The following is a 13692-nucleotide window of genomic DNA, read 5'->3' as shown; positions in this document are numbered from 1 at the left end:
GTACAAAGGCCACCATTTTCCCGTAAAATAAATAAATGGCGAAAACATTAACCCGACTCAAAATATTCCACGTCTTAAAAACTAATTTAATTATAATTCCCTGTTACCTGTCACTAATCTATTTCAAATTTCACCAAAATCTTTTGAGATGATATACCGATTTTCAAAACACAGGGAAACTGATAAATTCGCGAATGATGAATGAATTGGGGTTCGTGAACGGCAAAGTAAATGCAGAGCTAAATTTAAAAGGCTTGTTTTTCGTTCACAAACAATTTTTAAAGTGCTTTGCGGAAAATAAATAAAACATAAGAGAACCGGTAAAACAACTACACAAATAGATTAATAATATTAATGAAATAGATTAAAACAATGAGCAAATCACCAGATCAACAATTTAAGAAGATTACAGTAAATTAAACTCAGTACAGTATGAGTGAGATTTGAGAGCACTTGTACCATGTTTTACAAATTCAAAATTACTTGCCCATCGCCGCATACTGTGTAAGAATGCTGTGAACAATGAACTGTATTTCATTAAAACAATGTAGAAAACATTTATTTTCTAATATTATATATTAATAATATATATATAAATATTTATTTTGTAATGTTAATGCAATATTTGTAATGGCAATGTTCATTAGCTGCAAGTAAGAGATACACTGACTGAAGGATATGTGTAATTAACATATACCAATTTTTTTTCATTACATCATTATTTTTAACTTTCTCATTATGTGAGGGCAGCAGTGTGGAGTAGTGGTGAATGAAATGGGACTGAAACCCAAATTCAGCAAGTCAGATTCCAGGGTGCGGTTCACAAGATGTACCCTTGATAACCGAAATAGCAATCAGATAGCTATGTAAAGCACATGTAGAACCACATGCTATGAGAGTAGGGAAAGGGCATCTGCTAAGCAGATAAATAACACAATGTCGTAACCACATTACGAATCAAGCAGAATATCACTCAGGCTCATTTGAATTCTTTACCATGTCAAGCTGTATAAATATCAAATCACAGTGGTCAGCACAATCACCATTCTTGCGACTTCCTTTTAGGAGGGTGCGTGGTAGATGCGTTTGTTGATGTGAGTTGTTGCTGCAAAGTGCAAGCCCACATGTGCAAGCTGAAACCTGTGGGTTGTAGACAGACAAACAGGCGTGTGGAAAGCATCATAACAATGCACAACTCAGTTTAACTACAGTTCCATTGCATCTCTGCTCTTTTTTTTCCTACTGCGGTGGACTGCAGGTGGTATGCTGGATGGCATAAAGTGGCCAAGTACTTAAGTAAACCGACCCCCTTCTTCAGAACATTTTGTTAAGGGAGATGGGAACTGAGGCACAGCAAATTGTTTCAGAGCAGGATGTAGTCTGTTAGAAACTATAAGGCTTGCAGAGACCTCCTGCTTATTTGAATTTTTGATCGTGTACGTAATTGCATTTATCTTACAACTACATACCTTGTAAAATACACTTCATAATATATGAACAGATTTATACATTTAAAAGTGGCAATAAGCCACTTGCCATACATTTGACACATTGTGTTAAAATGCAATTAATATTTTTTCTAGTCTGATATTTTTCCTTCAAATTCATATATTTGGTATTTGATATTCAACATACTCTTGGATACCAAAAAATGGATTCATGTTATTCATGTATTCATATATTAATATACTGTAATCCATGATATTTCCCATAATGTCTGATCGATCAATGTTTATGATCTAGTGAACTAATACAAAATATAGTATCCAAACTGACATCGTTGGAATGGTTATTGCAAATGCTGTTCTGTGCTGTCTTTGTCTCCCCTCACTCTGTCTGTCACCTTAGAAACTTACTGTGGGATAAGGAGGAGTGGGCAGTGGGTTCAGTTGCTACACTAGCAGACCGTGGGCTGACTGACCGCATCACTAACGGGCCCTTCTTAACTGAAGAACAAGAAGGGAAAGGTCAGCAGATGTCTGCCTAACCCCTCTCCCTGCCCCCGCCCTGTGGAAATAGCACTCCATCTCCCACAATCCTCTACTGTGCTTTTGGTTAGTCCAGCCATGACAATATTTTCAGCTAATGCATCACCATGTCACCATGTTTCTATAATGTTTTTTTAAAAAAATTGTGAAGTAGCCAACGTAACAGCAATGTTGTAAAAACTTTGTGCACTGGCAGGGTTTCTACATAATCTACATATTGTTGGTCTCTGTTTTTACCTCTTCACACCAACTGGTGGAAGCTATTGAAGCTATTGCCAGTGTAGAAGCATATAAAATGTAATACTGTCCATCAATTTATGTTTTTGTTGTATCCAAAGCAGAAATTTTTCTTTTCTAATGTTTGACTTTATCAACCATTGTTTATCATCATTCCAATACAAACCCAGCTTTATCAATAGATCTATCAAATTCATGGCCATTCTAGAAAATACCTTTAGACCTACATGCGTATACCCACACCAACATCTATTAGCTTCTTTTATTTTAGTACCTGGATGTATAAGTCACATTACAGGAAGCCAGACAGATCTGAAGAATGTGGCCCCAAACTAGGGCAGTGCTGCAGTTTCTCTGAGCACTTTGGCTGACACACAGAAACCACACATACCCACACATACACACACATACAGAGCAACAGAGCAACAGAGCAACACCCAACAGGAAACAAAACTAGAGTTGATGTAAATGAGCCAGAGAGAGAGCGAGAGAGAGAGAGAGAAAGCGATAGGGGAGGGAGCTAGTTAGTGAGAGAGGAAGGTAGGTGCTTGCCAGTGGTGACCCTGTGAGTGTGCTGCACAGACAGCGCGCGGTGGAGGGAGCCTTTTGTCAGCCAGTTCCTTCCCCAGGCCTGCATCAGTGCCATGCCCCAGCAGTGATGGACTCCCAGAATCGGGCCGCACTGGACATCTCCACCAGAAACCCCCAGGAAGACTTCGAGATCCAGATCAGGGTTGGTGGAGGGACCTATGGGGAGGTTTACAAGGTAAGAAGCCAAAAAAATACCGCGGAATACTGACTTTCTGCCTCTGTGCGCCTTTCTCTTTTCATTTACCTCTCTTGTCCCCTTCATTCCTCTTTCTGCCACCTGTTCACTGTAGGGCCTTAGGAAGGCAGAAATGTAACCAAACCAGTGTGTCATACAAGTTGATATGCAGTGATGATGGAGTTCCCCTGGCTCAGACATTTCAATGTTTAAACTACATGAACACCTTGGTGATGTGTTCTTACCTTGGTTTGGGAAGTAGTCTGGTACCAAAGGAAAGGTCAGGTACATGGTTTCCAGATAAAACAGAAGCCAAGGGATTAGTAAAACTTGAGTGATTAACTTACAAACTGTCATGAGTATCAGAGTATGATTATTGGCTTATTAGCAGAGTGCTGTGATTTATGTGTTGCTCATTTCATTAATCTGGGGAGGTCTGATTCATGCAAGGTCACAGATTTCACATTCAATATCAGCTCTTTTCAGGGGTTTAAATCTACCTGCTCAAATATCTTTTTTTCAACTCCTTGTGACAGTGCAGAATTTTGCACAGCTTATGAAAATTTAATTTATTATGATTATAAATACACAAACAACATTGTGAAGAATGCATTTTCAATACAGCACATGGTGATATTTGTTACAAACATGGGTCATTGTCACTTTTGTTTATGTAGTATTATTGCATTATTGTCAGGCCGGTTAGCTCAGTTGGTTAGAGCGTGGTGCTAATAACGCCAAGGTCGCGGGTTCGATCCCCGTACGGGCCATAAGTTTTCTGGAATTTCCCCTGGGGGACAAAGTAGTCTATCTATCTATCTATGCATGGAACAAAGAGAATATGCATATACTTGCATATGTGATTTTAGTAATCCTTTCTCAGTGAGGGAGGAGAGAAACATATTTCTGACAAAGAGAAAAGTAAATCAGTACAATGGAGTTTAATGATATTTTACAGTCTGCGTTTGTTTTGGTGTTTTCGTTTTGTGCTGCTGTGGCCTATATCACCGAGAGGCCTGTACTCCACGACATTGTGATATGTTCAAATAGACCCATGGTCGCAGGGACCTTTTAAGCTGTATTGTGTGTTGTGGCTCCAGGTGCAAAATTTGCATTCAAACAGAGTGTGATATATGGTGGCTGTGGTCGCAGGGGCCTTCTGGCGTGATCTCAATCAAACTTCCCGTCTTTAGCAAAGTGAGCACTTGCAGCCTACTGTTGTGTGTCATGTCCCTCTGTCATTTCAGGCTGGGATTTTTTTTTTTTTTGTATTGAAGAATCACAGGGCTTGACCGGATCTTCCAAGGCTTAGTGACAACAGGCATCATTTACACCTTAGGGTCTGATTCAAATAACAAATAATCTAAGAAATATGAGAAAACAAGATTTTTCAACATTTGTCATTGTGTAAGTTGAACATATTCATTACTTACACCCAAGGTTTTGCACTTAGATTGAATCGGGCCCTTTATTTTACCAAATCACCTCTGCACAATGCGTGATTGCACTTTAGTTAATCAGAAAGTTATGAAGCAAACCTTTTACTATACACACATTTTCTATCATCAGCAAAAACAGCAAAAGTGATCTGCCAGCAAACACCATTATGTCTCCATTCACTGGGAAGTAAGCATACAATAACAGGGAAGAGATCAACTTTTGGGAAATACTCTAAATTTTCTGAACAATTAATGATTAACCTGTTTGCCAAAGCCAGTTCCGCATCAGATGAGCTCCGCCGCCATCCCTGGCACTACTTTCACACTGTTTCCGTGGGGCACAAAACAGGGGTTAATGGTGATGTTGTCAAGTAATGATAAGGGTGAAGAAACAGACACGTGTTCCCGGAACTTCTACGTTTGTAGTAAGTGTGACAGCAGAGTGTGTGCCGTGTGCCGGCTGGAGTAGTGTAGTGTTCAAAGCGCTAGATCTGAGCGTTCCAGGTTTAAATCCAGTGTGGCAAAGTTATGTTGTTTGATTATTTTTACAAAACTGTTGCAGGTTCCCATTGATAAAAACATCTGTTAAGAAAGCCAGCAATAATCAATGTACAAGACTCTGGGGGAGGAATTTAAGAACAAATTCTTTTTTGGAACATGGTGGGCTGTAAGTGAACAAATAATGTATAAAATATAAGGAGATTGCAGGTGGCCATATCCAGCAAGAGATAAAGCTGCCCTCCTCAACCTCACACACCCCCACATTCTGTAGAACCAGAGTGGTCCCCTGGTACCTCTGCTGTAACACCTCAGTGAGCACAGTGTACCCGTGTACCAAGCTCTCCTGTACACCTAATGTGGCCAGCCCTGATACACAGGAGTGCTGCAGCCGCCACGGCACGCAAACGTTTCCAAAACATTAGCAAGGCGTTCTGAGAGTATTGTCAGTGAGACGGGAGCAGCTGTTCCCTCCAGCTGCCATGCTCAATGCAGTGCAGAGCTGATGCAAATTAGGGGATGTGGAGCACACTTCCTCTTGAGAGTAGCAGACTGTGAAGACGGTTGGTCACACAGTTCTACTTGCTTAGTGTTTTATAGTACGCAGGTCAACGGTGCCAATAAATACTGACCCAAGAACAGTTTCAACATTTCGCTCGAAGTGGTTAGGCATGGGATTACAGCTGCGTCAGTTTACCTGGGGTCAGTATTAGGGAGCACTATCTGAAGACAGAGAGAAATAAGGAAGCATGCCCTTTCAGCACCCACATTGAAAACAAAATCAAAACACACAGAAGGAGGGGGAATTTGTGATGAAGTTTACCAGAACCCAAAGTAACTTCAATATGGGCCTGGCAGCCCAATGTAAACTACAATAATCAACAAATTCATTCCCACAGAACTCTGCTTGAAGTAATTACTGAACAAAAAGGTAAATCCCTTGGTCAAAAGGGTCAAAATATTTCCAACAGACTAATTCAAGTCCTCCTCAAATGTCACATTCATCAGAACAAACTGCTTATAACTAACTCTACTGTTTCACGTTTGCACCAGAAAAGTAAGCGAGGCAGGCACGTTTAGGCAGCTAGTAGAGTTGACGTATGTGGAGTTCCCGATATCTGACCAAGCTGACGCTCACGTAAGCCTTCAGAGGTTTCAGTGCTGTCAGCTCAGCTTGTGCTTTGACAGTTTTCAGTGAGCTGTGCTACGTGCTGGCCAGCTTCACCAGATGAAGCAGGGGACAACGATGTGGTTTCTCCACTTTCAGTTTCAGAACGGTGTCCCGCAGATGAATGGCATGCAGAAACGGCCAAAACGGCACAAACGTCCCCTGAGGGTCCGACTGCGAATCATCCATACCGTACACCTCAGTGCCCCGGCAGTCCGGCAGAGGTCAGAATTTTGGAAGTGAGGCTGAAAAGGTCCCACTTGGTACATTTCAGTGTTGCAGTAGGTTTATCCTGTATCACCAGCCAAACATTAGGGTAAAATTCTGCCTGTGCGAATCTGAAGGCATAACTCCTGGTGAAAGTTAATGTGAAACAGCCAATCACAGCAGGTCATTTGCTAACTGTGTGCTCTTGCACATGAGGCTGAACTCATCACTGTACAATGTACGAAAGAAAAAAGGTGGATGAACAAACCCGAGATGTAATTTTCACAGCAGGTTCCATTGGGGCTGGGCCACGGCATTGGTTACCACTTGGCCTGCAGCCGTTGATTGTCTTGGTTTCACACCTTCCACGGGGGAGCTGGAGGCTGAGAGGGATGAGGGCTCAGTATTCAGCTCGCCCGCTCGGCGCGTGCTCTGTGTGTCACCATTACTCTGCAGTCACAGTTAGGGTGACATTTCCACCTTGGGGCCGTAGCCGGGTGTCCCCGTGATGTGATGACAAAGGGACGCTGAATCAGGCCAGCTAGTGTCGGCCTCTCTCCTTTACAGCTCATAAAATAGCTGTTACGTTGGCGTGATGGTGCAATGGCCACGTCATGACGATGCTGTCAGAACATTCCGACTTAAAGACCTGCTGTCTGGCATGGATAGTTTATTCATTTATTTATTCACAAGTGTAGGACTGCAGCCACTACTTCTGTAACATTGTGGGGGATGAGCAGCTTTATGTATCCAGCCCATGTTACTAAAACCTTTGTAGCATTCTACACATACAATGAGACATGTGTGCAAGAGTCTGAAGCCTCCATAAATTTAATCGATTGCATGGTGTGATCAGTTGCATTCTTTATGCTGGAAGTGCCCATCTATTTCCTGTCATCTTTATACTGTACCTTGTATTCACACATTTCTTAAGCATCGGCTATGAAAACACTGCTGTCAGCAGCACTCAAAGGGTGAGTGGGACTGTATTACCACCTGCATGCAGGCAAGTGGAGAACCTTTTCATGCGATTTGACATTATTATTTGCTTTGCACATTCCCTTATCCAGGGAGGTTTATGAATTTGATACATATATTTTCACACACGTATTCTCATGTACACCTGGATGTTGCAGCTCAGGTGAAGTGCCTCCCTTAAGGGTATAGCAATACAGTCCCAGTTGAAATTAAACCCTCAGGTTCCACGTGTGCTCTAACCAAGGCACAAACACAGAGCTCCCCCTTTACACATAAACACCTCTCCTCTCCCTCGCTGCCCCTTTTTTTCTGCTGAAATTGTTCACTGAAGTCATGTGACCGACTGTGAGATATCTGGTCTGCAAGTCAGTTCAGCCTGCTGACACTGAAGCACACTATGTGCCCACATCTTTTTACGCTTGTGCGAAACCCTGTTTTGGAATCAGCAGTCGTAACCTTCAGCTCGCCAGCCTCTGCGCTCGTGCAGGCGTGCTGAGGCGAGGCGAATGCAGTCCTCCCATGCACTCACACGCAGCCAGCAGCGACTTCCCGCGCCGCAAGTCGCTCGTTGCGCCGCAGTGAAGCGGGTGCTCGTTGCAGGACGGGCGATCTCCGCTGACGTCATAAGAGGAACTCAAAGGTGCCTGATGCGGGGTGCCTGACAGCAGTGAGACAAGGAAACCCAGGCCGACCTGCCCACCCGGGGTTCCCCGGTGGATCAAACGTCAACATGGGCTCCTTGTCGGTGGATGACGCAGCCGGGTTCGAGCCTGGGGAGATGATACAGTTCTGAACTCCCAGCATGCACTGGAGATGAGCACCTCGCTAACTGAGCCTCTCCAAAGCCCGTGCTGACATGTTTGAGTGTGCAGGCCCTGTGTTTGCTGGTAGGCATGGTCAAACCGGTTCAATAGGGGTGCTGGGTAAACACAAAGGCTCCTGCCTTCCTCTGTCATGACAGCCAAGGTTAACCAGATGAAAAACAAGCACGAGGAAGAAACACACCAGCCACGTCTTTTCAATTTACCCTGAATTCCTCAAAAGCGTCGATAAATTCTGTCTTTGACAACTGACCCCAGATTGTTTTAGGATTTTCTTACGCATGGGGTTAGGATTAGGGCTGAAAAAGCTAATCTTGAGCCAGAAAGTGCAGAAAGCATGACCCCCCAAATGATACTGTGTTTTGGGAAGTGCACAATGCATTGCCAAAAAAGAGGAGCCATGAGCCATAATGAATGGAAATAGTTAGACAGTGGCCATGACAGCACACATAACTAATTATTAAGACAAATTGCCTTCTACCTTAAGAATTGTAACATGATATCTACTAACATAACCTTTAATAAAAATAAGTGTGTTATATTACTCTTTATATTACACATGCAAAGACTTGACTCCTAAAACTTGGTAGCATCCCCTTTTAGGAGGGAATATCATATACACAAACTAAGTGTGAAAAGGGTTACTGTATACGTGTACATTTTTGTTAGGGAAAATGTAAGGGTTTTGGATGCTGTTTATTAATATTTGATGACACTTTCATCAATGGATCTTTCATGACCAACCACACAAGCACTTCATCACCCATCAAAGAGCTGGTTGGGCACAAGTGATTTGATCTGTTGAATGTGAAGTCTGTGGAATTCCAGTGTAGAAACACACAGAAAGGAACCGATATTCACCATGTTTCAAGAGAACAAGGAACTCACCTGCTCACCACTTAGGGTGTTCACATCCAGCAGTTTCTAACCTTGGAATCCCTTAAACACACACAAAGTCCCTGTACAATAGGCCACAAGCAGGAAGACAACAAGATTCAACACAGCATCAAGGTCAAGCCATCATCCCTCTCCATCCTAGCAACTGCTATCACAGTGCCAGTTTCCCTGCATCAGCGACTACAGGCTGCATCGCTAAAGTCATTACATTTACATTGCATTACATTTCTTTAGCAGATGCTCTTATCCAGAGCAACTTCCAGCACAATAGAACATGAGCGAATCCATTCAAGTTAAATGAGCTACAGTGTCAGACCAGGCTAATAACACTCCCAGACCAGTGAGTGTGAGCATAACACTACTCGAGTTAACTTGTGCAATCTGACTAGGCAACGGAAGCCAAGTGTACTACCACACATCAGTCACTAGAACACAGATTCCAAAATACATCACAATACTACACATAAAATAATCAGCATCCTCATCAGTATTCCATCATTCAGACACCATCACTGTCATCACTCACTTTGAGGGGAGTCCTGTGAGGACCAGACAATCCTGCTCAAACAATCACATTTGGACATCCTTCTCATAGGGTTTGCTGCCCAACCACTGGCATATAGGTCTCCAGGCCTGCACCACACTCATAAATCTATAAAGTCTACACAAACCTCAATTCATGGCTTAGGAGAACTCAGCACCACCTGATGTGCTGCTGACACCGTATCACTCTGATGCGTCAGGGAGCACCGAGAGCACAGTGCAGTCGTTTGGCCTGCAAATGATGAACATGTGGCTGCCTCGTTACGGCCAAACTGCTGAAATTTAATTTCCAGCTTTTGGTTAGTGTTAGTGGAGGGGGACTTGATTAGGATTTCCACATTACGGGCCAGCTTGGGTGGAAAGAGGGGTGGTGGGGTGGTGGTGGGGACATTATTTGAAGCACGTAGGATTAGGATTAATTTATAATAAAGCGTCACTGCATTTTGTAGTGTAGGGACATCATTTGAGGTGCATAATTGAGAATTAATTCATAATATAGTGTCACTGGATTTTGTAGTGTAGGGACATTATCTGAAGTACATAATTAGGAGTTACACAACATCGCTGCATTTTATAGTTCACCACTCTCATTGCAGGAGAGTGTTTCAGAAAAGCACAGCGCTGACACATATAAATAACTTGTAACCGCCTGCCCTCGCTTGTCGCACATATTTCAGCTCTGCACCGACGCTTCCATCCTACACTTCCCCCAAACTCATCTTCAGGGTGTGTTGCGAACACGACCCCCCAGCCCCGGGCAGGTCCCGCTTTTAGATTGAAATACAAACTATGAAAATACAGAAGTGAGAGAGGCCCCTGATGTCGGTCTCATTTTTGCGAGGAGGAAACGGAGGGGACAGACCTTTCTCATCGGAGGCCTCTTGTTTCTCGCGCTTCGGAAGCGGGCTTTGCGTTGTCTGTTTGTCCCATGCACCGTGGCAGATTTAACGCTGTCCTGCCAGTCAAGCCACCCGCAGCACATCAAATGTAAAATGAACGAGCAAGCGCCTACCATTACAAGCTTCCTTTGTGTTTTTACGTGTATGCTGATGATACTGACTTTACCCTTTTGTGTGCCTGGAAGTATTCTACTCTTAGAAATGTGTTTGGATCAACAGCCATTGTTTCTGTTAGTAAAGTCTTCCTGTACTAAAATGAGATTATAGCCAGAGCAGCTCTGCGACTTCTAGTGTTATTACTGTATTAGTAATGTAGCCACAACGCCGACTCTCTTCTCTGTGGCCCTAACCATTAACACCCATATGAAAAAAAGGAGAATTTTGTGCTCTGTTCTGTACCCTTCCACTGGTTGATACCCTGTGAGGACAACAGCTCTCCCAACATGAACTTTCCATCAGATCACATTCCAGTGTGCTTTCCCTTCAAATCTGCCTTGTCTGGGACTGACACACACCACATGCATTGAAGAGAAAAATGAAAGATTCCCTTCAAACAACCATGGACTACTTTTTGTTTGACGGTGTAAGACACAAAAATTTTTCTAAGTTCTAAGAAGGTGTTTTTATATCAGACTCATGCATATTTATTTGCAAAGCACCTGTCATGGATCAGTGCAGGTTTACATGCACCGCCATAACCACATTCCAAGGATGCTAATCTGACTGTATTGTGTGTACATGATATTTTATGTAGACACTCTAGACGTGCTAAAGTGAAATAGTAGCAATTGGTATAACCTGAAATACACCTTTGACTCAGGCATCAGAATGGATTAGTGGTTAGGAAATGTGACTAACAACCAACCAGATTCTGCTGTTGTATCCTTGAGCAAGATATTTAACATGACTTGTTCCAGTAACTACCCAGAATTAAAACAAGGATAATTTCATCATTTGTAGAGTGTAAGTTGTCCCAAAAAGGACAAAATATTATGTATTATATCACTGAAGTCTTTTATGTCTATTTCCCTCATTCACAGAGATTTCCTATCCAGCGTGGTATGCCTTATATTAGAATATATTAAGGAAACATTAAACCTTTGATTTAACCATTAAACATTTGATCAAAACATGGCCCACTCTAGAAGGCCAACAAACTCCCGTCACCTCTCTTAACTCTTCACATCTTTGGTGCCTTCAAGGTGTCAGTGAATAAGACATGCCTTGGTGAGTAGGAACCTTTAGTGGGGCAGAGCTGTTACTTCCTCAAAAGAGAGTACAGAAAAAAGTTCACAAGGGCTAAAAAAGAAACGACAGATAGCATCTCTTCGAAACATCCCCTCAGCTAAGCAGCCAATCTTTGCAGGGCCAGGTGCATTCCAGTGCAGCGAGAGCTTGTGATCTACCTGTGGGTGTGCGTGTGCCTGCTTGAGCGAGCGCGTGTCTGAGTGTGTGTGTGTGTGTGTGTGTATGGAAGCTGTACAGTGAATAGGAAGCAGAGGATGTTTGATAAGAGGAAGAGGAGGGTGTTTGGTATGAGGAAGAGGAGGCCGTTCGGCTGTCAGCAGTTGCTGGAGTTTCCCGGTCCTGAACGCAGCAGCCAGGTGCTGCAGCAACAGCAGCAGTAGCAGCAGAAGTGGTGCCAGGGTTCAAAGGTAGAACCTGTGAACCGGGGGGAGGGGTTACGTTGCTCTTTTATGTGTTCAAAGATCAAAAACAGGAACACAGAAGATCTGCTACACAACTCCCCCCCCCCCCCCCCAAACCTGAACGCACACTCTCAGTTTCATCTTCTAATCTCCGTCTTGCTCTCTCCCTCTCTCTCTCTCTCTCTCTCTCTCTCTCTATTTCACTTCATAAGGCGCCTTCCTAGCATGTAATGGCACGTTGTTGCCAAGGCGATGACAGCAGTTTCCCCCTCTGGTCTTTCATGTTTCTCTTAAACTTAAAATATGTAGTATTTAAACTAAGGTATTTAAATGAGGTATTTAAATAGTATTTAAATAGCATTTGAAATATGTAGTATTCTCTGCTTCTTTGATCTCCCTCCTCCCACTCTCCTTCCTTTTATGGTGCACTCAAGTCACCACCACATTATGCCAAATTATGACCTTTGACCTAACCTTAAATATATGGCAGACACAACATCCTAAACCAAAGGCAAAAAGAGGTCGCTCAAGTGTCATGTGACAAGTGAAAACTCAATCACTTTGTATGGTCTGGTCTGGTCTGCCCGTGGTCTTGCACTGCTTCTGACCACCACATATTCAATGGTCTCCGTGGTGCTTCTGCTTTTTAATGCTAAACTCTGCGTATCGGTCTCACCAAAGGGGAACAGCTTCTTCAAACTGTTTTCACCTGCGTGCTACCTCATAACAGTTTGAAAAAGTTATTTTTTGTTTGTTTTTTTTCAGGGGGGGGGGGTGTTAGTGTCTGAGAATAGATAGATCACTTTTGTGTGAATAATGGTAGTTGTGCAGACTGACTGTGCAAACTGCTGCTCCTGAATATAGACATAATAAAGAAATAAAATGACACATACAGTGGCATGGGAGGTTTCCCTGTCTGTTTGGAAACTGAACAGCTGCTTGCTTAAAAATGATGATGATGATTATGATGGTGACGACAATGGTGATGGTGTAATGATAATGATGACAGTGGTGATGATAATGAAGGTTATGACCTGTAATACAGCACGTTTTTACCTACAGGTAAACCTACAGGTCTCACTCACGTGTCACTATTGCTCTTTTTTATGCCAAGGGCATCTGATTGAACCACATTTCTGACAATCTGTATTTTTTTAAATGGCACTAAGTTCTCAAATAGTCATGTTCAGTCAGGGTGACTTGTTACTGCAATGCAGTCACAATGGCTGACCACAGCAGGACCACGCTCTGGAGATACAACACAAATGCATGTGTAGTATGTTTTGTGGAGGCACAAAATGTGACCAATCTCTTTTTTCATGGCATCACTGTGCAAAAACCATGGTCTTGTAGGCCTCTGACCGCAGCTGGTCATGAAAACCTTTTTTACAGGAAGACAATTAAGCTCGCTTGCCCACACACATTTTTTGTGCATGTTTTTGTAGCATGCAGTTGTTGTTGTTGTTTTCCCTCCAAAACAATATCTGTGATGTCTAGCTGCCCAGAGATTGGAACTTTGGTCACTTTGTCCATCATCCAAGCGCATGCGTCAGCTGGTCATAAAAGAACGCCGTGACATCACCACAGAAACCACCAGGCCCT

The 13692-nt window shown here is 43.0% G+C and overlaps 1 protein-coding gene and 1 non-coding gene across 3 annotated transcripts in view; both read left to right on the top strand.

Moving 5' to 3' along the window:
* The first annotated feature begins 2736 nt into the window (after positions 1-2736).
* The window catches only part of LOC118782861 (mitogen-activated protein kinase kinase kinase kinase 5-like), a 29904-nt gene continuing 18948 nt past the window's right edge, over positions 2737-13692 (top strand). For both annotated transcript variants that reach the window (XM_036536470.1, XM_036536469.1), the window contains exon 1: positions 2737-2991. In XM_036536470.1, coding sequence (XP_036392363.1) covers positions 2884-2991 — 108 coding nt within the window. In that variant the 5' untranslated portion in view covers positions 2737-2883. The remainder of the gene's footprint in view (positions 2992-13692) is intronic.
* On the top strand, positions 3688-3761 carry trnai-aau. The gene has a single exon. It is a non-coding gene; the product is annotated as a tRNA-Ile (tRNA).

Source organism: Megalops cyprinoides, chromosome 9 (genome assembly GCF_013368585.1).
Source record: "Megalops cyprinoides isolate fMegCyp1 chromosome 9, fMegCyp1.pri, whole genome shotgun sequence".
Classification (NCBI taxonomy): Eukaryota; Metazoa; Chordata; class Actinopteri; order Elopiformes; family Megalopidae; genus Megalops; species Megalops cyprinoides.
This window is presented reverse-complemented; position numbering and strand designations above follow the sequence as displayed.